We start from the raw sequence: 27,877 nt of genomic DNA, 5'->3' as shown, positions 1-27,877 counted from the left end.
AAAAAAACTTTTTTTAAACTAAATTCATTTGCATGCCTTGCTGATTGCCAGCTGTCATTAATCGGCCGATAATCGAGCGCCATTAATGGGCCGGGGTTATCATTTGTATATTCAGCCGTTCATGGGCCATTAGAAATTGTCAACGACCGGCCGTTAATCATCATACTTCGCCTGGCGATAGGCCATCCAAGGGCCGGTTTCCAAACTTTGTATGAGTGGGCGTGAATTGCCGTCCTTGTGATTGCTGGATCCGAACAGTAGCTACTGGACAAGCCTACTAATGTTGAACTGATACATTGATATAATCTACTTATTAAACGCCCAAGGCTAAGTTACCCAGTCTTGGCCTAAGCCCGAGTAATGGTTGTAACGGCCAGGACTGAGTGCCCAAGCATGGGCCAATATAGGTATGCCAAAGCTAGGTTCCCCAGTGCTGGGCCAAGTAAGGGCCCTTCGTTCAACTCTGGCAGCTCTTGCATGGACAATTTTACGTAATTTTTAAATTGAAAAGAATAAAAAATAAAACAAAACGAATCCGTTTTGTTATTCTTTCCGTATTTATTTTCATTCCGGCCTTTTTTTTTTAAATGCGCTTTTCGGTGTGTAAAAATTCGAAATCATTGTGGAATGATTTTCAAAATTTAGGACTAGTAAAGCGATTAGAGTTGAATGTTGATGAAAATCTCGATCTTAATAAACTAAATGAATATTTTACTAGTTTTACAAACTCTGTATGTGATAATATAGATTATATGGATTTAGATAAATTTATTATTAGATGTCAGGGGACATTCACCTTTAATAAGTTAGATTCATCAGATGTTAAGCGAGCAATCATGAGGCTGACTTCAGGTGCGATTGGTCCTGATGGGTTTTCCATTAGAAGTTATAAATTACTTCTACCTTATTTTTTACCTTACATTACCGATTTATTTAACCGGTCATTGCTATTTGGAGAATTCCCATCAGTTTGGAAGCAATCTTATATCATACCGTTACCAAAGAATCGTCATCATGCAGATTACTCAGATTATAGACCGATCTCTTTATTAAGTACATTATCAAAGTCATCGGAAAGATGTGTTTATAATCAAATTACAAAATATATATTAGATTATAGAATTATAGATGAGTATCAAACTGCTTATCTGGAAGGTTTGAGTACTCAAGATACGATTTTGAGACTCTGTGATGACGTAAGATTAGGTATTGAATACTTAATGGTCACCATAGCTGTTTTCTTTGATTTCAGTAAAGCTTTTGATTCAGCAATATTCGATATATTAATTTATAAATTACGAGCAATGAGTTTCTGTGATACTGTTGTAAATTGGATCACTTCTTACTTAAAAGGCAGACTACAAGCTGTAGGAAACAGTAAGGGCGGATCACCAGTATGGAAGGAAGTTTTGAGTGGAGTGCCTCAAGGGAGCGTTCTTGGTCCTTTATTATACTCGTTATATATGTCGGATCTTGGGGTATTATTAAAAAATTGTAAACATCTTTTCTATGCTGATGACCTAGTTATTCATTTAAGATATAAATTAGGAGAGATTTCACATTATATAAATATTCTCAATACTGAAATTAAAGAAATTCAGCTATGGTGTTTAAAAAATGGATTGAAATTAAATGCGAATAAGACAAAAGTTGTTATCTTTGGTACCGCACAAAAGTTGAATAATGATTGCGGTGAATTTGCGCCAAAAATATTGGTAGAGGGTAACGAGATTGAGTTTTCTGAATCAGTTAAATACTTAGGCATCATTTTAGACAATACACTATCTTGGTCAAAGCAAGTTGTAGATATTTGTAAACGGAGTATGAGGATACTTGCATAACTCAAAATGAACGGCGATGTATTTAATTTAAAGACAAAGAAAAAACTTGTCACTACGCTTATATTCCCCTATTTGATTATTGCGTTGCTATATATACAGATATAACGGGTGAACAACAACTAAAGCTCCAAAGGAAACTCAAAGCTTGTGTCCGCTATATTTTTAAAATTTCGAAATATGAGCGTGTTACATCATATTATAATAATCTACGATAGCTAACTTTGAAACTAAGGCGGGAGTTTTTTCTTTGTTGTCTAGTTTATAAAATATTGTATTTCAATCAAAAACAACTGCTTTCAAACAATTTTTGTGTGCTAGAGCCTCGTTTTCGAAGAGGCGGTATCCGTCGTGATTAGTTAATATTACTAAACTGTCACAGCATGAAGTATGATAAATTATTTTAATGAGCGCAATTAGAACATGGAATGAGTTACCTAGTACTTGTAGACAAAAGCCTACATTGAATGAATTTAGGAAAGCGTGTTATGATTATTTCTTGAATAAGATGACTAATTAATTAATGATGAATGAAATGATTATATGATTATTTAAAAAAAAAAAAAAAACAAAGAAAAATATTCTACATTTATAACATACATATACTATTAAACAATTGTATTAATATCGTTCGTTTAACCACTATATATACTATTATGTAAAATTATGTATTTTGGATGGCCGCAGGGAGTCACGACTCCATGGCCAATTAAATAAATAAATAATAATAATAATAATAATAATAATTAAATTTAAAAATACGTTGATATTGTCGGAAAATTTAAAGATTTATTTTTGTTAAAGATATTTAATATTAAATTAGAGAGCATATCTGTTGCCACAAAATTATTATAAATAAATTTGGATGTATTTTATTAAATTAAATTTACTGAAATAATTATTCTCGATCGATTAATGACGCTGAGTCTACTGACCGTTCATTACGGAATTGAAATTGTTTGAACCTTACTCTGCAGCTGTGTGGTCCATTCACGATAAGGAAATTTTCGAACTCGTCCTTGAGATTTCTTTTTCTCTCTGCTTTATTGCCTTGCACACGATACTGAGAGATTGTGTCTTATTCTCAGTGGCGCCCTAAGAACTTTTGAGTTTAAAAGGTGTTCAAATTGTGACCTCATAAGCTTCGTCGTCAAGACTACGGAAGTCGAGGGGCACCCGGTTCTACAGCATATCATGTACTGATAGTTTAGAGGATTTAATTTTAAATAAAATTATTGACAAATGCTTAATAATATAGAAGGCAGATGTAAATAGGTCATTTTATTTTTGAATCACTTTGTCAAAAAAAAAAAATTTATTTTCAATTATGATAAAATTATTTTAAAAATAAACAGTCAGATTTAATTTATCAGGCCCTTGATAATTATTTTCATTTTGCTGCTCTATTTTATCGTCTGTAACATTATCTGCAATCTATAAAAAAATAATTTTTAGAATATTATATACGGGCAGATCCATTACTTTTCGACACAAATGTGCGGGTGTGGATCACTGATTCGGGCGCCGATTTGTTTCTCGAAAGTAGGTTGGAAAAGAAGGTTATCCTGAAAATTTGAGCTCAATGCCACAATCTTCACAAATTTTTAAGGTAAGATGGCTTTTGTGCCCATTAAATAACACAAGAGCTGGTCTTTTAATTTTTTTTTCAGTTAACCATAGATTCAATGATTTGACAAAATAATCATAAAATATATCTATTTTCATCCAGCCAGACTCTGATTTACCGAGAATCCATTCTTTATATAAACTTACAGTGAAAAAAAGTAGAACAGTATTTACTTCTTCTTCTGGACCAGTTGAGACTTGATAAACATTTTTGTATCCCATTGGAGTGGGAAATTTTCTGGATCACTTTCTTTTCCAACCTACTTTCGAGAAAAAAATTGGTGTCCAAATCGGTGATCCACGCACTCACACTTTTGTCGAAAAGTAATGGATTTGCCCATACATATATTAATATCTAATTGAAAATAAATAGTTACTCTGTCATCATTCCAAGACAGTTTTTTTACATGTCTCGAAGAATCCTCTGCTGGCCAGACAGGAATTAATGAATCGGGCGGATCAACTGAATAGTTTGAAGAATCTTGCGATACAGTATCAATATTAGCTCTTGTACTTAAATCATTCATATTTTGTACCAAATCGCCGATGTTTGGTATATTTGAAGTTGCTGATAGTGAAGGTAGAACTGATAATGGAGCAACTTTGTGCCGATTGTATCCCGGCATATGTCGCGTCGATAATGCTCCTATAATACAAATAAATTATATAATAGTACATTGCGAAACAAGTGGACTAAGTCAGTCATTATTCGTGAAGCGCAATGGCTTTAGTACGAGTCGTAGGTTAGTTCTTAGTCCACACTGGAGACGAGTACTAAAGACCACGTATTTCGCAATGGACATTATTTGACGTTCGTTTAGTTATCCTGATTTATCAAACCTGTAAAGTGAAGTCACAGTAGCCGTTTAGCAATACAGTTCTGACTTGCGCTTATTAGATATTAAAAATTTTGTTGTAAAAATATTTCGTGAAAACTATAAAATATGAGCAACTAATAAAAATTTCATAAATATGCTAGCATATGTTATTATAAAACTCTTTGGCGTCAACACTTTATAATACAGGAGTGCATTTGAGAAAAGTATTCAATAATGGCTCCAAGAGTTTCATTATGAGCTCAATATGTCATGCTGATGGAAAATGTAGAAATCTGCATTGCTTTCTCGTTTGCTATAGTACATCTGTCGATAAACCGTCACTTATGGTTCGCTTTACAGTTATGATAAAACAGGATAATCGTACAAGCATTGAATAGATAAATATACAGAGCAAATAAAGCTATACGTATAAGTTTAAAAAGTGAATTTTACCCGCAGCATTGTATAAACTTTGATTATCTTTTCCAAATACTGGATTGCTTATATTTTTATTTCTAGATCGTGACTTTTTTTTTGAATCTTCTGATATATCATTAATAACATTTGCACCCAAAATTTGAGGGCTTGGATTTAATGCGGAAGGTACTGGTGATTTACCTCTGTATCCTGTTCCAATTGAGTTTACCAACCCTTCATTTTTTGGCCGTTTTCTAAAATTATATATATTTAAAGTCATTTTTTACCTTACCTGCACCAAAATTTTAAAAGTTCTGTCCTGCTTAGAGGGAAGAAAGTCGTTCTTTTCTTTTATAAGAAAACAAATGATCAAATTTAGCGCATACGCCGTTCTTCCCGCAAACAGATGCAAAAATCCAAACTTTCAGGTGAAAATCTGGTGAAAAATCGTATACACACCACGGAGAAAGGCAGGACGTCCCAATCCACGTCTTTGCGACGGGCGATTGCACTCGCGGGTTAGACCCTGATTAAGAAAAGTGATTAAAAAAGATTCTAACAAAATTTAAATGTTTTCTAATCTTTCTGAATTCTTAATAAGTATTTGAAGTGATTAAAAAAATTTTTTAGTGATCAAAAACTATTCAGGTTTTCCAAAAAAATAAGAACTCCCAAATCATTTCAAATCTCTTCATGAACTCTTGAATAACGGGTAATTCGGAACTTTTCAAAAGGATTCATTGCTTAAGAATTAGAATTTAGCGCTAATAGAAGAATCAAAGAGGATTAAAAAAAATTTTTTTTTAAATTTTTCCAAATCGCTCTTCTCAATCAGGGGAACACCATACTTATCTCCCTTGGTATGTAATATACTATCATATGTAAATATAGATATAACGAAAAATATTTACTCACTGCTTGTAAATATATAAAATTAGAATTAATATAACGATCCCAAGTAGACCAAGTACAACTCCAAACCCAGCTACAAGAAAAATGCTCCCACTTAGCCAAGCTGGGGCTGCACGTGCTGCGATTGGATTGGACCGTGTACTTGGTACATGTACAATTAATGGAATCATACTAGTTCTATAAGTTAATATGAATTGTTTATAAAATTTTGTTGAAATTATATAATTAACATAGTAATCAAAATAATGATACCGTGGTGGTTTTCCGGAATCAGTAGCCACAGCTACTAAGCGGGCTAATGTACTATTGAATGGTCCTGAAGATGTTAAAATGAGTTCACCGTTGTCTCTTATTTGAAAATTACTAAAAAAACAATTTGATTTAAATTATCACATAGACAATAGTAAAAATCATTTATTAAAATTACAGTAAAATCTCGATTTTCTTCCAATCGCCTCTTTTTATATTTCATTTATAGTTCCAACTGCCTATTAGATTCATTTCAAAAATTTTTCCTGTACCAGTGTATCCGACAATACGCAAGTGTTCGAGCACAGGAAAATTTTTATTTAAAAATAACTTTTGTTGAAGCATTCATATTCGGCAAACTATTTACAAAACGAATACATTTTAAACATGAGAATGTTTCTTACTTGAAGTACTACTGTCGGTTTCGAAATTAACGCTCAGAAATTAATTAAATTTGACAGACACTTGTTTAGTTCTCCGTGAAAAATGGATCAAACATGACCATGTATGAAAATTGGCCAGACACGGCCATATCTAATCATACGTGGTCATGTATGTAAATTGGCCAGGTATGACCATGAATGACCATACATAGCTTGATACGGCCATATATGACTTGATATTACTATGTATAGAAATTTTAACCAAATTAAAAAAAAAAATAGAACTTTTTTTTTTTAATTATTTTGGCGACGCAAAGATTATTCAGATATGCGAATAATTGAATTCCTAATCGAAATGAAAATTTTTAATTCAGAGAAAAAACTCTAGACTTACTAATGACCGCACTTGCTTCAGTAAGATTCGAACCCGGAACCCTCCGTATGAGAGACAGACGCTTTGACGACTAGGCTATGCGACCGACAGTTACAACAAAGTTTAGGTGTGTTATGTAAGGTTCAAAGAATATAATCATTTTTGAAAAAAACAAAATATGATCATCAATATGCTGTTAGTGATATCAAAAAATTTTCCTTTTTTTTTTTTTACACTACAACATCCTGTTTATAAGTAATTGTAATACTCGTATCTCGAACGCTTCCGATGTACTGAATGAATCTGATAGGAATCCTATTGAGTTTCAATCAGATTTATTCAGAGTTTTTAATCAGACTAGGAAATTTCAAGTTTAATCAGAAATTTTCGATTTATTTACAATCGGTATTAATTGGAAATTGCCGATTAACTTCCAATCGGATTCATTTGGAATCATCCAAATAAATCCGATTAGACATTGTTAATCAGAGTTTTTAATCAAGAATAGCTCTTAAGAAATTTAATTAGACTTCTTCTTATTATTGTCTACTAATATATCAAATTTCATTCAACTCTGAATAGTAATTCTAAAACCGACAGTACTACCTTTACAAAACGAAAATTTGGTTTCCCGAAATTGGTTCATCATGTACTGAAACATTTGCTAAAAAAAAAAGGTTCTTATACTTCCGGTTCACACAAATCTTTTGCATAGACAACAGCCGATGTTGGAAAAAATTCAAGATTTTAGTGTGTTACTGAAGTTTAAATACCGAGCGTCTGGTCCTCTTAATGATAATGTAACTCTATCGCCTCTATCACCATCAGCTGCTTCAACTTTTCCTGTATATTATACATTAAAAAAATTATAGGTTTTTTGGGATTTAATGTTTAAATAATGATTATATCTAATGAAACTCGCCGACAATAGATCCTTCTCGTAGAGTATGAGCATGAAATTCATATCTTGGATGACGAAATCTAGGTTCCCACTCATTAATATCTTCTACTGCCACATGCACACGTGCTGTATCATTCTATAATTTTCATTATTATTTTTAATTATTCTATTCTACACAGAAAAAAAAGATTTCTTGACGCAAAAAATTTTTACTCGCCCCAAGAAAATTATAACTTGCGCTACGTATGTTTCGGGGTGACAAATAACTTCTTGCTTCAAGAAATTTTTTCTAGTTCTATGAAAATAGAAATTGTCATTTCCTAAGGAATAATTTTTCTTGCACCAAAAAACCTTTTTTGTGTGCGTGAGTCGATTATCATTTATCATTAAGTATATATATTAGGATGATTCAAAAAATAACAAATTTTTTTTTTCTCGGAAACAGTTTCAATAGTTTCATTTAGATATAAAAAGACGCCTGTAGAAATTAGACCTCTTAATATTAATATTGAGAGGCTCCGCGTTGCACTTTTTTATTTTCCATAAGAATAACATGGAAAAATTTTTTTTTGCGTCTTCTGATTTTTATGACTATCTAACGATGTATCATAAAAAAAATCAGAAGGCTTATTTTTGTAGGGAATTAAATGTTCTACAAAAAAAGTCTCTTATCACTTTTTGATAAATCCATTTGTTCAAAAGTTATTGAAGCTTGAAGTCACGTCAGAGTAAATTTCGAGATCTTCTTACTTTTCCGGCGAGATTTATCACATAATATTATAGCACCTTTTTTGTAGATATTTTTATTTCCTACAAATTATTACCCATAAAGTTTTTTCGAATTCTATATTGTTTTCTAGTTATTTTCATTTTAATGTCAATCTCTTAAAATCAATCAGAAAATTATTTTTTTTAGATTTTTCATAGATATTTACATATATACGTACGTACGTACACACAGACATCGTGAAATTAGTCAGAATAGCTTCCTAAAACCTCAAAACGTACAAATCTGATAGGAATTCGGTTTTTGAACATCGGATTGAAACCAATAACTTCTCAAATTTTTGAAAATTTTTAATTTTCTTAGCGGGAAGTTAAAAAAAATTGTTATTTTTTTAAACACCCTAATATAAATAAATAAATACATACATTAATGCCATCTGTAACATGAATTAAAAAATTATGTATAATATTTTTTTCATAATCCAATGGTTCCTTGAGAATAATTTCTCCGACAGACGAAACAGAAAATTTATCATTTTCATCTGCTATACTTTCAAGCCAATATTTTAAATTCTGCAATTAATAAATAAACGATAAATTATTTTCCAACACTGAAAATATAGGTAGACATTAAGATATACTGAGAGAAAAAAAATTTGTACTGTCAATAAAAAATGATTGATTTTAGTATTTTAGCTATTTAAATAGTCCCAAGAAATTATCCATATAACAATATTGTTCAAGGCTTGAGTAAGCCTGGTCTCAAGTTCAAAAGACGTTAGTGCCATTTTCTACTCATATGCGACTTGCTGTAGATACCTGTGGCCGATTTTAATAGCAAAATGTGCAAGCTTTACATAAAAAATTCATGCCAGATTATAACTCAATTCTGGAGGAAGATTATAGATGATAATAGTTGCGGATGGCTTGCTAAAGATCTGCCCAAGGTTCAAAATTGACCTCGAGGCTTGAGCAGATCTTGAGCAATCCATGCGTAAGTACCTGCCATAAGTTACTGGTGCGTATTTAAGATATCTTTAATATTCTTGTGTACAATGCCTTGAGCAAGTCATGCACAAGTCTTGATGACGATTTTTTGCTACATGATTTTGCGCAAGACCCATACGTAGAAAAAGACACTAGTGACCAGGGGTTTTGCTCACGACACTGGCACCAGAATCATGCTCAAGCATGTGTTACCTGAGATATTATCTTTCATCAATAAGTTATAATATTTACTTAATTTAAATATTTTATTTAGTTACTTAATACTATCAAAAAAATTTGATTTTTTTAACAAAATATTATTAGACATGCCTTTTTTTATGTATTATTTTTTTTTTATCTAATAAAATTTAAATATTCAATAGTTTATAGAAGTGGCTCTCGAAAAAATTAATATATTTAATAGTTTTATCAATACCAATGAGAAAATTCATTTTGTTATAAAAACGAATCTTTGTTAGTGCAAGAATTTTTTTCAAATTTTTAATTACCCTTGCGACTTTAAGCCCATTCTGAAAACAGGGTAGGAATAGAAATATTATGTAACCATACTGTTTCCAGAGTTTATCGAGAGTGGATATATACTGAAACCGTAGTGTACCCACAGTGAATACATACTAAAACCAGTGTGCTTAGAGTCGCGAGGGTATATTTTTGTTCAATTCCTTTTTTTTTTATTTAACCAAATAATTTTTCAAACTTTATTGCAGTTTTCAATTGTAGTAAATTCGAGAACGTACCAATAAAATTGTCAAAATATTTAGTTGCCTTAAGGAATTGATGCTTCTAGAAATTTATTACTAAAATAAAGCAATAGTTTTAAAAATTACTTATTTTGAGTAAGGTACCGGCGGGTAATAAGGCCAAGCTAAGGGAGATTTTGGAAAGAATCGAAAATATTGCATTTAATTATCGAAATGTATTATTAATCTTTATTTCAATACATTACCCATAAAATGTAATCAAGTAATGGTATTTTTTACCATAAACAAACAAAAAATTATACTTTTACAAAAACCATACGAATAGACCTTATTTTACTTCGGTAGGGTAATAAGGCCTACGGGTTAAACAAACTGGAATAGTTTAACTATACTTAATACAATTGGTATTAGAGATGAATCATCACTTAAATTTAGCAACAATACTTTTTAAGAGTCAGAAGACTAGATTGTTTTTTATAATGTCTTCTGCGCTACGACAGCATCCCTGATTTAAAAAAGGGATTTAAAACGATTTGCAATGTTAAATTCCCATAAGAAGAAGGATTCAAAAGTATTCAAGGTATTCAAAAGTATTAAAAAGTATTTAAAATTTTTTATTTCGAATCGTTTTAAATCCCTTTTTTTAATCAGGGATATGACGGATGATGAAATATAGATGACAGAGAACGTGGTATCGGGACTCTATAAACTTGTCGTAACATCTCTTTGTAAGACCCTTTTACTAGAGTAGCCTTTAGTGGAGGCGGTTATTTTAAATATCATTTCTGTCACTTAGGCCTTATTACCCGACAGGCCTCATTACCCGCGGGTACCTTATTTATGAAAACAAAAAAAAGTAACCACTTGAAGCGTACTTTTTTTTCTCTCAGTGTAGTTGTAAAATAATCGCTTACTTACTGAACCAACTTTGTTAAGACCAGTAGAAAGAATCACACTACCGCGCGGTGTATTTTCTGGAACGTTTATCGTAAAATCTTGAAGAATAAATTTTACTGGCCGTTTTACATCTGATTTTAACAGAAAAAACAATTGCTAATCACAGTCGTATCATATTTATTATTATAGTATATTGTGCAATAAATGCGCTATGTTATCCATTGCCCATCTGTTCGAGTGAGTAATAGACAACACTACGAATTCCACATACTAATTGTCATTATTAATACTATCGTGGTATAAGTACTATCTCAGTGCTTACTTTCTTTATTCATCAAATGGATTTTTGCCTGCAATGATTTTTGTGCGGCAAGTGATTGCTGCAATCAAATAATCATATAAAACATGCAAAGGTTGTAGTAACAATTACATAGGTAAATACCTATTTGCTAAATAAAAAAAAAAGCGAGCACTGAGATAGTGCTTATACTGCATTATTATAAAAAATATATACAGTAAAATCTTCATAATGTTAACACTCCTGTCCAGGACCATTCCGTAATGCTAACAAATCCTGTCATCCCCACCATACCAATACTCGTGTCTGTTGTGCGCAGGTCTGCGCCGTAAAAATGCATAATGTACGAAAAAAAAATACATTTCTAGGTTAGGATTTAATCGTATAGGTGTAGGTGAGAGGATTTGAATTTCTTGCCACTAAGATTTTTTTTGATTGGTCGCGCGAAAAAACGTAGTAGGAGACAGGATGGTTAACGTTAGGGAGAGAATCTTGTTAAATTTAGAGAGTGTAAAACTACGGAGAGTCACATTAAGGAGATTCTACTGTAAATACATGATATAGTTCAGCGATTCAAAATTAAAAAATTAAAATTAAATTTTGTTTACACGGAGAAATTATTCTTGTTTGAAATGTTATCTTGTCATGGTAAAGTCGGACTATATTGGCCACCTGATGAAAATCGAAAAAACACATGAAAAAAATATTGTGACCATACAGTAAAATTTACAATGTTCACAGTAATTTGTGATATAACCCTTGTCAATTTTACTATGACAACTTCATGTAACAATTTCCATCCCAAGTTGATGGTCAAAGCAACTCCCTTTTTTTGAAAGTTTTTTGAAGAGTTCATTTGAAAGATATAAGGCCTCTAATTCCACTTATTTTAAGCCTGGGGTGACTAGTCACCCCATGTGGCCGTTAAGGGTTAAGCGAATCTTGTACCAGAAATTACTTGCAGACACTAACACATTTCTTACGCCAGATCTGCTCAAGAAATGTCATATTACACTATCTATTTCACTTCTGTCTTTGTCACTTCACTCCAGGGTCCTGTGTCATATACCAATGGAAAGAGTAAAGTGGCAGAGATAGAAGCAAGATGGATAACATAATATGAGACTTCTTGAGCAGATTTGCCACATAATATGCGTTAGTATATGCAAGTAATTTTCGGTGCAAGATTAGCTCATCACAGTACGAATGCATCTCGAGCAAGATATTTTAGCAATATCCATAATAGTTATATAAAGACGTGGACCATTAAGGTGCTGGTGACCAAGCTTGGGCACAATTGCTGTAAATTGTTTTCCCTATTCAAAAGTTCTCATAGAATCCACTAAAATAGGTCCAAAACCGCGCAGAAACCAATACAAGTCTTTAGGTTTTTATGCGGTTGTTGACCCATTTTAGTGGATTCTATGAGAAGTTTTGGATTGGATTACCCATAAGGGCAATAACATTTCAAACAAGAATAATTTCTTCGTGTACATACCTACTGTAGGGATCGCATTAGTACTACTTTTTCTTGACATTATAACAGTTGTTAAACTAAATCGGTCTGGATTATCTACTTGTGTCGCCTAAAACGGAGTAAATACACTTATTGTAATTTATATTTACTATATTTTGATATATGTATATATGTATATACCTTGATAACTATTGTAGATGGTGTAAGTAATTCATGATCCAATAAGTTACGTATTAGAGTAATTTCAGCAGTTTGAGAATTTAAATGTAAAAATGGCAAAATACCATTCTGAGCTGTATATTTAATAGGTGCATTTATACCAATATCCTGGTCTACAGCTTTTATTGGCACAGGTTCTACAGGCAAAATTATTTTTTTCTAAAAAAATTGAATTTAATTATTGTAATTCTTTTATAATTAAAACTTATTATTTAAAAATAAAATTAATGCTGTATTAAGTTTTACATTTTGAAATCCATCAGGTATAATAACTCTATACTGATCATGACTAAATACAGGATTTTGATCATCAGCATCAATTACGTTTACTGACAGGGTTGTAAGAGATGACTGTGGCGGACTACCTTGATCCTAAAAATTTGAAAAGATTTTTTGTAAGAGGGAATTCTGTTTCTGCCAGTAATATTTTAATAACTATTTTTGGGTTGATGAAACGATCTAACAACTTCAGTCTCTTGGCAATTCCTGTAAATCAAAACAATTTTGAAATTTTACCCGTGATCTCGAACCCACGACCGTCATGTTATAAAGTACGTCTGCTGTCCACTAGACTGACTGATCTCATTCAGTTGACGACGTTTCTTAACATCGTTTTGAAATATAATGTTGTCAAAAATAAAATATTATTTGAATTTAATCTTGATTTGGTTATTAAATTTTTTAGGTAAATTTTTTTTTTAATCTGGGTATTGTATTTGTCCTCGTAGTCTATTTTTCAAGGAATTTTATCATAACCTCATAACCTATCATAATTAGTTGAGTACAGTTCAAAAACACTATTCGTTAAAAAATTTATACATGTCTAAATGTATATATGGGACGTTCCACGCCGAATCGGACACCATTCAGCTTTTGCACCTTGAATTTTTTTGAAACTTTTTTATCTTTTAGTATATGTTTAAAGGGGCCTTCATGATTTTTTTCAATTTTTTCCTCCAACCGTTTTCGTGATTTCAAATTTAAAGAAACGTAGCGATTTTCTTTTCAAACGCCTATAACTTCGCGAAAAGTGGTTGGATAAAATTTTCAAAGAGACAAAAATCCTTGTAATGTCCGATAGATGTCCCCGTGGTTAACTAAGTTTCATATTGTAAGTGTACGCCACAGGAGTCAGTCGATTGTAAGACCCCGAGTGTGGCGTTTGGAGACCATGCAAATTGCTGACTATTGTATTCTCGTTAATTCACATTAAAACGTGTATCCAACTATAATTGTGTATTATTAATTGACATATATACATACTTGATATTATTCCCTGATACTTCACATAATTGGCGACAAGAGAAAAATTAATTAAAAAGAAGAATAATTAAGAGTGAGAATTCATTAATAGTTCAAGCACGTGCACATGCGGAGTTGACAAGATGACGGTGGAGATAGAGAAGCTGAGGAAACAATTGGAAGTAGAGCGGCAGAACATTATTCACGAAAGTCAAAGACTCAATGCAGAAAGACAAGAGCTTGATAATTATAAAATTCTGCTACAGAATCAAAGTTTGCAATTACAAGCAGATGAAGCTAAACGAGATAAGGAAATTGATCTAGTGGCGGTGCAACCAATGGTTATGTTAAGTGGAATTGGTTCACTGAAAGAATTCGAAATTACAGACAATTGGATAGCATGGACAGAACGTTTCGAACATTATGTCGTTGTCAATAGCGTATCAGAAAGTAAGAAAAAGTCGCTGTTTATTACGTCACTGGGTCCACAAGCATATGAGTTATTACGGAATTTATGTACGTCGGTGTCGCCATCCGATAAGAAACTATAGGAATTAATGATAATCATGGATAATCATTTACAACCGGCTCCTAGTGTAATTACCGAACACTACAAGTTCAAGGAATGTCGTCAAGCAAGTAATCAAGACGTGAAGTCATATCTGGCAGAGTTAAAAAAATTGTCAATGCAGTGTCAATTTGGTGAAAATCTGGAGTCGAACATCAGAGATCAATTTGTGTGGGGTCTGAGGAGTGCAGCGATGAAGAAGAGGCTTTTGGGTGAACCCAATCTTACATATAATCGAGCAATTGAAATTTCCTCGGCGTTGGAATCAGCGGCGAACGACGTCATGAGAACGGAATCTACTTCTACGAAGGATGACTCATCGATGATCAACTACATTCAGCATAAGAAGAAAAATAACACGTTAGAAAGTAATAAATGCTTTTGATGTGGAAAAGATAATCACAAAAAGTTTCAGTGCAGGTATAAAGATTATAAGTGTAATATTTGCAAAGTTGAGGGTCATTTAGTTAAAATGTGTAAGAATAGAGACAAAAAGAATTATTATAAAAATACGATTAAGGATAAAGAGAATAATTTTAAGAATTTTGATAGTAATAAGTCGCTTAAGCGAGATAATCATAATTTTATTGACGAAGTAGATCTAGCTGATGGCCTGGAGGAATTATTTCATTTAAATGATTCAAATGTTGTAGTCATTGATAGTAACAAAAATAATTCAATTTTTGTTAACTTAACAGTAGAAAATAAAGTCATGAAGTTAGAATTAGATACTGGTTCTCCAATGTCAGCTATTTCTAGGGAAACTTATGATAAATGTTTTAAAAATAAGGGCATGCTAGCTAGTGATCGTAATTTTAAATCGTATCAAGGTGATGTAATGAAACCATTAGGCGTCATTATGTCAAATGTTGAGTATAAGAATAGAACGTATGAACTAAAGTTTTATGTATTTCAGGGTGATAGCAATCCGATTGTTGGACGTGACTGGATACGGGAGTTGGAACTTCTTGGGTCAATCGACTCAAACTCAACACTAGGGTATAAATTTGTGGGGGAGGAGATTAGGAATGAGAAAATCATGGAGGAATTTAAAGTAGTATTTACAGATGAATTGGGCAAGTATAATAAGCGAAAAATTAAACTAGAATTGAACGATAATGCAAAACCGACTTGTTGCAAGCCTAGACCATTGCCATATGCACTCAAAGATAAAGTTGAAAAAGAAATTAATCGATTAGTTAATAAAGGTATTTTATTTCCAGTCAGTGATAGTGATTGGGCAACTCCAATAGCTCCAATTATTAAAAGAAATGGTCAGATTTGCATATGCGGTGACTTTAAAGTTACGTTGAATCCGTGGTTAAAGAAAAACAAGCATCCGATACCTAGAATTCAAGATTTACTGTCAGCAGTAAAAAAAATAGAACAGGTGTCAGAATTAGATCTATCAGATGCTTACCAGCAATTTGAATTAGATGATAAATCGAAAGAATTAGTTGTAATAGCTACACATTTGGGATTATTCGGATATAATCGTCTGTGCTTTGGGGTATCACCAGCACCGGGAATATTTCAGAGTGAACTTGAGAGCCAATTCAAAGGGTTTGAAGGGGTTAAGATATTTTACGATGATCTTTTTATATATGGTACGACTGCTCAAGAACATGATAGTCGATTAAAAGCGGTTTTGAATAAATTAAAAGAATGCAGCTTAACGTTACGGAAAAAGAAATGTGAAATTAATAAAAATCAAGTTGAATTTTTAGGTTTTATTGTTGGTAAAAACGGAATTAGCATCTCTGATAAAAAGACTTGAGCTATTTCTAATATTACTGTTCCTAGTAATCAATTGGAATTATGCGCTTTTTTAAGAATGGTTAATTATTATGCAAAATTTATTCGAAACTATTCGAGTATTGTCGAACCACTGTACAAACTGTTGAGAAAGGATCATGCGTGGTCCTGGAGTAGAGTACAACAAGTAGCATTTGATGAAGTTAAGGCTTGTCTATGCTCGCAACAAGTGTTAATGCATTATAACCTAGAATTGCCAGTTAAAGTCACGTGCGATGCGTTTCCGTGCGGTCTTGGTGCAGTCATTGCTCATGTTTTACCGAATAAGATTGATCGACCAATTGCTTTTGCTTCAAGATCATTGACGAAAGCTGAAAGAGGATACTCTCAAATTGACAAGGAAGCTTCAGCAATTATTTTTGCAGTCAAGACATTTCACCAATACCTGTATAAGAGAGATTTCGTGTTAGAGACCGATCACAAGCCCTTAATATATATTTTTGGGCCGAAAAAGGGAATCCCAGTCATGGCTGCTAGCCGACTCCAAAGGTGGGCTGTGATTTTATTGGGGTATGACTTTGAAATCAAATATATTAAGGGAATCGATAACAAAACAGTTGATTTTCTGTCCAGAGCTAGTAATAGTTCTGTTAAGTCTGAGTTTGAGACGATTGATAACCAGGATGTTCAACCGCCCGAGTACACGTACCTAAATTATGTATTAGATGACGTAATAACTATTGATTATGAGACATTAGTTAGGGAGTCTTGTAAAGATAGAGTGCTACGATTGGTCACTCAATTTATTGAGAATGGCTGGCCGAGTAAAATTGATAATGAATTAATACCATATCAAAATAGAGCTCGTGAATTATCAATTGAAACTGACTGTATTATGTGGGGCCATCGTATCGTGGTACCCAAAGCGTTACAAAACCAGATATTAAAAGAATTACATAGTATACATTTTGGTATTGTTAAAATGAAGGCTATGGCCCGATTCACCTAACCATAGGCTTCATTTAGATTTCCTTGGACCTATCGAATCACAAATGTATTTAGTAATTATTCACGCTTTTTCGAAATGGGTCGATATACGTGCTGTCAAAGATATCACAACCAAAACAACAGTATTTATATTAAGAGATTATCTTGCTACGTGGGGCCTTCCATATAAAATTGTTTCCGACAACGGGCCTGCGTTTGCTTCAGCAAATTTCGCAGAATTTGTTAGCAAATATGGAATTGTCCACATTAAAACAGCACTATATCACCCAGCGTCTAACGGAGCCGCTGAGAACGCGGTTAGATCTTTTAAGAATAAATTTAAAATAATGTTAAAATCTGGGTATGATAAAAATGAAGCACTGACGAAATACTTGTTTTATTATTGAGCAACTCCTCATGCGACCACAGGGGTAAGTCCTGCGGAATGACAAATGGATCGTAAGTTTAGAACCATATTAGATTTAATTAGACCGGACGTTCGAGAACATGTTAAGAAGAAGTCAGATGCACAAAGGCGTTGTTACACGGGTAATCGAAGGGTCAATTTTGATGTTGGTTCACGGGTCATGGTCAAAGATTATCGAACGGGTTCATGGCTAGTTGCAACTATTAACTCTTAATTAAGCCCTGTCACGTATCTAGTTGATACTGGTATATCGATTTGGAAAAGACATGTTAATCAAATGAGAGTTTGTAGTCGAAACTATAAAGATAGTGAAACCGAGAAGGAACGGGTTATGCTAGGTGTGACACGTGAGTCTACGGATGTAACTAAGCTGTATCAAAATACGGTACCGACCGTAACGAATGATAACTGTAATGATGTGTGTGAAACGCCTGTTGTGATAAATGACCAATCAACACATGAACGCCAGAATGTAACGTCAAATAACACGGGTTCTAGTAAAGTTAAGATAGAAAATCCAATTCGTAGATCGCGGCGTACATCTAGGGCACCTGATAGATTAAATTTGTAATTGTTAATCATTGGAAACGTTAAAAATTAAAAGGGAAGGATTGTAATATCCGATAGATGTCCCCGTAGTTAACTAAGTTTCATATTGTAAGCGTACGCCACAGGAGTCAGTCGATTGTAAGACCCCGAGTGTGGCGTTTGGAGACTATGCAAATTGCTGACTATTGTATTCTCATTAATTCACATTAAAATGTGTATCCAACTATAATTGTGTATTATTAATTGACATATATACATACTTAATATTATTCCCTGATACTTTACAATCCTGGTAATCTTTTTAATTTTTTATAGAGGTACTAGCTGTATTATTTTAATACTTTTTACGAGTCTGTTCTTCAATGTGTGTTCATAAAATGTATTAGACCAAAAAATAATTATATTATCTAGATCTCTTATGCCGAGTATTTAGAGATTGTATTTCTTATAACACATTAAATAAATAAATAATAAAAAAAAATAAAATTTAATATTGACCGAATCATTTTATATCATAAACGGTGATAGAAATTCGGTCATTATTTTAGGATTAAAAAACATTTGGAATGATTAAAAAGTTTTAATGGAGTGATCGGGTACTAGATCTTTTACCTTACTTATGTCAGAATAAAAATTAATAAAAAAAAAAAGATTTTCCTGTTGGCGAAAGCGGAATGACCTTTTAAATCATCACTTTAGATTATGCATTAAATAAATATAATTTAAATAAAATACCTGAGCACGAATAACAACAGAAAAGTTATTTAGCGTTTCAAAATCCAGTGGTTTTTTCAGTACCAATGTTCCTTCAAGAGCATTTATGAAAAAAAAATAATCCTAAAAATAACTTTGTAAGTTAAAATATTTATAAATACGAATTCGGATATAAAATTAAAAAGTAAGAAATGGTGAACTTACGGAATGTGGGCCTGGAAGAATGCTGTATTGAACAATTGAATAAGGTCCAGGCTGATCTATGTCCACAGCTCTTACTCCTTGTAAAACTCGAGTACCCACCACAGTGACCTTATTAGAGTACATAAAATGTTTAAATATTGCAACTAGAATTAACATTTGAGTAAGTTTTGAGTTTATTTTCAGCTAAATCTTTGATAGCAAATGTTCTAATCCCTGATGATGAAAACCTCCGATTCCATCCGATTGAAAACTTTTAATCGAACTTTACTCTGATTAAAAATACTCATTGAAAAGGATTGAAAATTATTTAAATTCTTTTCAATCCATACGGAGGTTTTGGGAAGTATTCAAAGGAATTGAAAAGTATTCAGAAAGATTGAAAATTTCAATTCATTTGAATTCTTTTCAATCCTACACTCGATCCGAAAATCGAACTATTTAGGTGTTGAGAAGTATTCAGAAAGATTAAAAATATCAATTCTTTTGAATCTTTTTCAATTCTTCGGAATTATTATTTTTGGATTCAATAGAATTGAAAAGTATTAATTTTATATCCAAATGAAAATCTGGTGGTATAGAAAGTATTCAAAAGTAGCCAATTCTCATCTTTTTCAATCCTTTTCAATGAGTATTTTTAATTAGGGTTATTAGACTCAATCGGAAAAATAATAATTTTTTATCGATCATTTTTCCGATTGAATCCTATTAGAATTTTTCGATAGGATTTAATGAGAATTTTCAATCAGGGATAGTATTGGAATAAAAAATCATTTTTATAAAGTTATAATGCCACATATCTTTTTAATTACTTAATTACACGGTACAGCACAAATTTACTGTACTCTAATTGAATTCTATTTGCTGTGAAGGGCACTGAAGTGAATTAGCTTTAAAATGTCTTTAGGTTGTGAAGAATAAGACGAAGTTATCGTGTCTCCGATAAACTTTTTGTCAGCAAATTGACTTCAGTACACTGAGAGAACAATTTATTTGAGCCAAATAAATAGCTCATGTGAGTGAACAAAATCATTTATTTTATTCAAATGTATATTTGTTTATAGTTAACAAATCTTGGATGAAAAAAATTCCAAATAAAGATGTGTTAACTATAAGCGAATCATTATTTCATTCAAATAAACCATATCTATAAAAAACTCCAATTTGTCCGCAACAAATTCCCCAATCACATACACAAGTATGGTAACTAAATTTTTCTTGTTTATTGTGCACCAACGCAAAAATCTGTACAGCCTCTTCGTCGATTTTCAAAGGGCCTTCGTGTAAGCGTGTAAAAACCAGTATATTTGAAAAACATAAAAAAAATTAATTTTTTTCGGGTTTTCTTCCATTTTTGCGTTAGTTACTCAGTAAATGTAAAGTAAAGAGAAAAAAAATAGTACACGAAGAAAAAATTATGGTAACAGTTACAATATATTATGGGAATGGTTCCCATACTGCATGGTAACCGGTTTTTTTCAAATGTTGATTATAGGAACGGCACCCATATATATTATGGTAATCATTCTTATAATTATGGGTATAATTCTCATATGGTATCGGAATAGTTCCTATGGAATCATGGTAATCGTTACCATGTAACTATGATAATGATTGCCATAATATCTAGAAATTATAATAAATTTTCTTTTTTGTAATAAGAGTTTTTTTTTGTATACTTAAAATTTTGTAATATACAAAAAAATACGCTTCTTACAAAAAAAAATTATTATAATTTCTAAATATTATGGGAATTATTACTATGATATTATGGTAACCATTCCCATACTATTATGATAACTATTCCCATAATATTATGGTAATCGTTACCATAATATTATGATAACGGTTACCATAATATCATGGTAATAATGTTCATACATTATGGGAATGATTACCATAATATTATGGTAAGCATTACCATAATATGATGGCTATGTTTACAATAATATTATAGGAATAGTTACCATAATGTATAGGGCTTATTCCCATATACACTTAGGAACCATTACAATGTGGTTATAGGATCGGTTACTATATTTGCTTGTGGGAACTATTTCTATGAGCATGGTAATCATTACCATGATTCTTTCACATGCGATATGGAAACTGTTACCATAATGATATAAGAATTGTTCCCATACTTATGGAAACTTTTCCCAGAAAGTATGGGTCTATATCCCATAATCCCAAGTAATCATTACCATAACGGTATGGGATGATATTTCATAAACGTACTAGGAACAGTTACCATAATTTTCTCTCCGTGTATTTCTAAAAAATAAAAATAAATAAATAAATAAAATTTGACTGTTTTTTTAATTTATTAAAACTTTTCTTTTCAATTTCGTAGCTTTTTCAAGTCTATGTTAAGGATGAAAAAAAAATTTTTTTTTTAACTCAAAAATCAGATTTTGGGGGAATTTATTTGAGTTTCTAAAGATGTTCTCAAAATTACTGTGCGACCTTTAACTACTGAAAGGTCGATAATCAAAGACAAAATGATCCTTTTTTATTTGAAGGCTGATATCTTAACAGCAAATTGTTGTAGAAAAAAAAAACAACAACAAATTTTAGCTGAATCAATTTTCTAAACGAGCCATAAATTGGTTTTCTTGAAAAAAATTTATCCGGCCCCGTAGACTCAAAAAATCGTGGCTCGAATCATTTTTTTGCTAAAAAATTCTTAAACTAGAGATTTCAAGCTTCAAATTGCTTTGTTTATTTTTTCGATACGACCATTTTTAACGAAAATATAGCGTTCCAAAAATCACTAAAAACTAATTCCAGTTCGAACCTCAAAATACTACGTGAGGTGTTTGAGGGACAAGTTGGACTTTTAAGATTGTAGTTGCGGGCAATTTTACATAATTGAGAGCTAAACTGATATAAAAAAAATTTTATGGGGACCTCAAAATCCTCATAATATAAAAAAATTTACTGCTCCAGATTTAGGTCTCAATTTCTCAAATGACGTAACCTATGTAGGTTCCCTCACTTTTTTTCGTAAGAAATAAATACTTTAGACCGAGAATCTCAAAAAAATTGATCCAAAAATAAATAATTAATTAAAAATTTGCAGAAAAATTACCGGAACCTCTGTAAAGTATAACAAATGAAAATGAATACTTATATTTATTTATATCTATTCAAAAAAAAAATACAAAGGTTACTATAAAAAAATAGTTAACCGAAAGAAAATTCAGTATACATTTTTTCAATCAAAATACAAAAATTTATTGAGGACAAAATGTTTGAAATTGTATTCTATATTATTTAGGAAGTTTAAAAAAAATTTTTTTTGAGACCTATTAAAAGTTTATCCGAAAATATATAAGAACGAATAATAATAAATTAATGAATTTATTTTATTTGACATAGAAATTTTTGTAAGTACTCAGATTTTTTTTTCAACTCGAAAATTTTCTATGTCCAGAAAACGATAATTTATTTTTTGAGGATTTTGAGAGCTTCGTTAGAATTTAAAACCAGTGAAGAGTTTGCATTTAGACCTCATAATACTCATTGAGGATTTAGAGTGCCAATATCGTATCATTTTTCATCCAGTAAATAAAAGATCAAAAGAATTGAATTTTTTGAGGTCCAAATTAGAATTTGTTTTTTGACTCGGGATAAATTTATAAAATTTCTTTGTTCCCTTAATTTTCAAGATTTTTTATAATCCAAATGTATAGTTTACTACAGTAACTAATCTATCTAACATCATAAAACGTTTATTATAACGGTGAGCGCGCGTGAATGCTTATAGCTAAAACTTCTCCTCCTTTAAAATAAAGTAAGACGGCGAGACGAGTGCTGGTGCTACGCGGATTCGGTGTATAGAAGCTAGGACCATTCTCTGGTCACTGCCACACTAACACAGCGGATGCGCACTATCATCACAAACTCTGTACCTGTTGGTCGTTTGAGTTACGCTTTGCTGCATTTCATGCATTAATGGCTCAACAATGAAAGTTGCAAAGCTACGGTATAAATTATCTTTTAATGTTTTCAAAGAAATTTTCCTCGTTTTAATTTTAATATACTTCTATAACTTATTATTAATTTATTTATTATCATTAATTATGTTATTAATCAATCCTAATTATATAAAAAAAGTAATAAAATATTTCAAAACTTACTCGATTATTTTTATTCTATTTTACTTACTTCGGAAATGTTTAGAATGTACGGAGCATTGACAAATTGTGGAGCATTATCATTAGCATCAGTAACTCGTATATTTACCGGAATGGAAAAGACCTAAATAAAATAGTATATTCATTAATTATTGATTTTTTTTCTAGAAATATTTAATGAAATTAATTTATTTTATTACTATTAATCGTTTGCGAAAATGTATGATGAAGCTGAAGCTCGCGGCCGTAATAAATAGCGGCCACGCAACAAATTTTTGGCCGCTACTTATTACGGCCGCTAGCTTCAGCTTCATATATATTAGACCAGAAGATTATTTAAGTTTTAGAAAGTAGTAGAAAGTCCATGCATTGTCCAGTCCTGGGACTGGAGTTATTTATTTGATAAAAGATTTAAAAGCATAAAATAAAATAAAATTAGTAAAAAAATAAAGCAGTAATTAAAAACTTACAGGATCTAAAGTATGGCGTCTTTCACAAATAACGGTGATGTAAACACTAGCTGGGCCATCGATTCCTTCTTTGTCAAGAGTTTTAATAAGGGTTAAATTACGCGAATGGGGTAGTATGGTCACTGGACTATCACGCTCTTGTAGCCTAAGTTCAATATCTCCATCAATACCTGGGTCTCCGAGTACTCCAAGGACACCTATTGTATCCCCAACACTTTTGTCTTCGCTCACGAAAAGATGAGAAGCTGATGCTCCATTTTCCAAAAAACATCTTGTATCTCTAATTACTTTAATAAAAAAATCATTTTTAAATAATACACTGAGAGAAAAAAAAATTAATCTCCAAGTAATTAATTTTCTTGTTTACATAAAACCTTAAAATAAGTAATTTTTTTCTAAAATATAGTCATTTTTGTAACAGCGCGTCAACTGACCGTTGCATTAACTAAAAACTTTAAACGCGTTTTTCTCGAAACTACTTTTTTTGAACTGGCGGCATCTGTAATTTGCATAAATATCAACCGATTCGCAACTTTTTTTTTCGTATTCGTCTATTCAGTAGCTAAAGTTGCACCTAGGGGATTTTTAAAATTTTGATTTTTAAGATATTTTAGGGCTGTTTGGATCCAAAAAAATGAAAAAAAAAAAAAAAAACGAAAAAATTTTTAATATGTCGCCATTTTTTTTCAAATCGAAATTTTCAAAATCCCCTGCTTGGAACGATAACCACATCCATACAGATTACAACACGGTTTGTTTTTTTTTGTTTCAGATAATCCGTTTTTGAGAGATGAGACCGTGGTGGGGAAAATTTTTTTGGTGCTCCACAACAATGTTTATAACTTTGTAATAACACGATATTTTTTAATAAAAATTTAGGAGAATTATCTTCAATGTATACTTTATAAAACAAAAAAAACCTGATCCCCAAATTCTTTTATTATCCCAGTCAAAAAAATTCCCGAAAATCACCTATTTTTTCGATCCTCACAGTGGCTATCCCCCTTAAGAAAAAGATTTGTTTTTATAACAAAATGAAATTTCTCATTGGTATTAATAAAAATATAAAATATAGTAATTTTTTCGAGAGCCTCTTCTATAAACTATTAAATATTTAAATTTTATTATTTAGTTGTGTAAATTAACATTTAAACTGACAAACATCGACGAATAACTTAAGAGTTTATTAAAAACATGACTTCAAAAAAACCACCGTGGCTGAGTGTGCTGTAGGTCAAAAGTCTCGCGTGATCGGTCTAGGTTCGAATCTAACGTAGGGTAAAATTATTTATTTATAAAAAAAATGTTTGTTAAGGTACTAAACTTATCTAAATAACATTAGATTTAAAAAAGGTATGTCTAATAATAGTTTTTTAACAAAATCAAATTGTTTTCTTATATTAAGCAAGTAAATAAAATACTTGAATAAAGTAATTATTTTACTTGATTGAAGAATAATTACTTGGCACTAAAATACTCCAATGAAGCATTTTTTTTCTCAGTGTATCGAAACAAATAATTAAATAAAACTATTCACTTACTTTGCCCGTAACTAATATATAATACGAATAATAATGTAAACAATATTTTCAGCATTTTATTTTACAAACTAGTTGAATATATTTTCTAATCCAATAACTCATTTCCTGCACCATCTATAAAATATTTTTGCAGTGATGAATAATAAATCATTTGAATATTTGGTTAATTTAATATTATTCACTCACTACGGAAAATAATTTTGTCACATAACTTAAGCACCAACACCAATATAAATTATTAATACAATTATAGGCGACTATATTAATATAAGATCTAATAATGAATTATTGTTTATATAAATTATCACAATATTACAAAATATTTGTAGTTTAAATGATTTTTTAACTTGATTAAAAATTATAATGGAAGTATTCATAAAAAATTTCACGTAGTTTTTTTAAAGAATAGCGTTATAATAACGCATACCGTGAATGTCCGGTAATAAGACTGACCGTAGGGCCATGCAATGGTCTGCTTTCGAGACTTTATTACAAACAGAACCGTGCAGACACTCAGGAAGTGGACAGGTAAGGGGGAATAGTCTCCCCATTTATCTGAACAGGTGTTCATAAACAGAGTTGCCTTGCAATCATTATGAACATATATATATATATATATATATATATATATATATATATATATATATATATATATATATATACTCAGCTTAGTTTTTCATATTAAGTATTGCTAACAATTAGTCGAAAAATTATTAAGATCACATAGTCTCTCTATAATGTAGACCTCAATGGCTTGAGAAATAGAACAAAGGATTTTTATTTGAGTTTTTCACTTCAATTGTTTGCTATGTTTTCTTATACTTTCTCGACTAATCGCATTGGCAATTAAATAAATTACATTTTAATAATTTCTTTTACTGAAATATTTTCTTTTAAGCCGATCTTTAAACTTTTATAGATTTTCGTTTAATATAAAGCATCTTTAAATATTAAAAAAATATCCCGGATTAATATGGGAGTTCTGTCCCCATAGCTTTTTTTACTCATACTTAGAGGGTCAAATTGATGTCGAATGAAAATAATTCACCTCAATTTTTAGCTCTTTAAATCAAACGGTATTCGAGAATTTCAGAAAAATCTATTGTTTTCGAAATTATTTTTATTTTTATTGTAAAATTCGGAATTAATCAATGATGATTTTTGTCCTAATTCTTATGAATCCAAAACATGAAAAAATCATATGATCAAAATTCTCAGGCAGCCGATTTTTAACGGAGAAAAGAAAATTATCTTTTTTTTTGCTTTTTTGAAATATGTCACTCACCAAAATTCGTCAGATGCCTTTATTTCATAGCGAATTATTTACAATTGAACCTAGACTCCGGAGAAGCGATGATAGACAAGACTTACTAATACTCCCTAATTTTCACAATGTTAAATACGATAAGTCATTCATTGTTAGTGCAATAAGGGCGTGGAACAAATTATCAGGTGACTGTATTAATGAATGTATTTTTAAGGAATTTCGGAGGTCGTGCTTTAATTATTATCTGTCGAATGTAAATGAATGATTAATGATATTCTTAAATGAATGATGTTGTTGTGATGATGATAGTGTATTTCTATTTTTATATTTACCTTTATGTATGATTATATATTTATGCTATATACTTTTTGTATTAAAAATTGTATTCGTAATGGCCGCTAGGAGCCTAGACTTCATGGCCAAAAAACAATAAATAAATAAAAAAATAATTACTGTCTGTAAAATTTTATGAAAATATAGAAAATTTTACTAGGCCACTTTTGGTACGAAATTTTACAAAACTCAGTAAGGAAATTTTATAAAAAGATTTTTTCATAGGTACATAATGATATATGGTTGATATGATTAAAATAAATAAAATAAAGAGTACTATGACGTTCAATTGAGAAAAAAAGCAATAAATATGGAACCATGTTGATGACTCAAATGAATTGTTTTTAATTCTATAATGGTATATATGTTTTTACAGTATTCAATGATCGATTGATATATTAGTTTTATTAATATTCGCCATATAGTTTTTATGTTAAGCTCATCAAGTTGTAAATACAAATGACAGTTTTATTTTGATATTTAAAAGTTATAAAACATTACATAATTCAATATTTATATTTTCAAATAAATATTCTCAAACAAAAATTTTCATTTTATCAAATTGAAGTTCCCAATCCAAAATAAAGATTTTATTCAATTTTATTGAACTTACGATTTATTTCAATTCATTATTATTGGGAATCCCCTCTAACGATTGGTAGGTATCAATTACTTTCTTTTATTTTTTATTATATTATATATTGTTGAGGTTTTTTTTTAATCATTATTGATCATTAGTAATTAAAGGTAACGAAAAAAAAAAAAAAAAAAAAAAAAAAAAAAAAAAAAAAAAAAAAAAAAAAAAAAAAAAAAAAAAAATCGTAGTTCACTTATATTATAA

At 30.9% G+C, this 27,877-nt stretch overlaps 1 protein-coding gene across 3 annotated transcripts; it reads right to left on the bottom strand.

The window, feature by feature from the left end:
* Positions 1 to 3,084: 3,084 nt before the first annotated feature.
* On the bottom strand, positions 3,085 to 25,947 carry LOC103572865 (protocadherin Fat 4). Of its 3 annotated transcripts, none has more exons than XM_014440373.2 (18): positions 25,623 to 25,947; positions 25,437 to 25,550; positions 23,896 to 24,182; positions 23,457 to 23,549; positions 19,290 to 19,397; positions 19,107 to 19,208; positions 13,090 to 13,215; positions 12,805 to 13,002; positions 12,646 to 12,733; positions 10,871 to 10,980; positions 8,670 to 8,816; positions 7,539 to 7,653; positions 7,390 to 7,459; positions 5,864 to 5,974; positions 5,615 to 5,788; positions 4,736 to 4,953; positions 3,842 to 4,110; positions 3,085 to 3,272 (listed from the first exon to the last, which is right to left on the bottom strand). In XM_014440373.2, exons 2-18 carry the CDS (start codon positions 25,489 to 25,491, stop codon positions 3,180 to 3,182), a joined length of 2,364 nt encoding a protein of 787 aa, XP_014295859.1. In that variant the 5' UTR covers positions 25,492 to 25,550; positions 25,623 to 25,947; the 3' UTR covers positions 3,085 to 3,179. The 3 variants fall into 3 exon arrangements, with proteins under 3 accessions (XP_014295859.1, XP_014295861.1, XP_053594585.1); XM_014440375.2 differs by having other exon boundaries at positions 23,896 to 24,146; XM_053738610.1 differs by lacking the exons at positions 25,437 to 25,550; positions 25,623 to 25,947 and adding an exon at positions 25,358 to 25,406.
* Between the last annotated feature and the right edge of the window lie 1,930 nt (positions 25,948 to 27,877).

The sequence above is a fragment of the Microplitis demolitor genome, chromosome 4 (genome assembly GCF_026212275.2).
Source record: "Microplitis demolitor isolate Queensland-Clemson2020A chromosome 4, iyMicDemo2.1a, whole genome shotgun sequence".
Lineage (NCBI taxonomy): Eukaryota > Metazoa > Arthropoda > Insecta > Hymenoptera > Braconidae > Microplitis > Microplitis demolitor.
The sequence above is the reverse complement of the archived record's forward strand: the minus strand, read 5'-3'. Positions and strand labels throughout refer to the sequence as shown.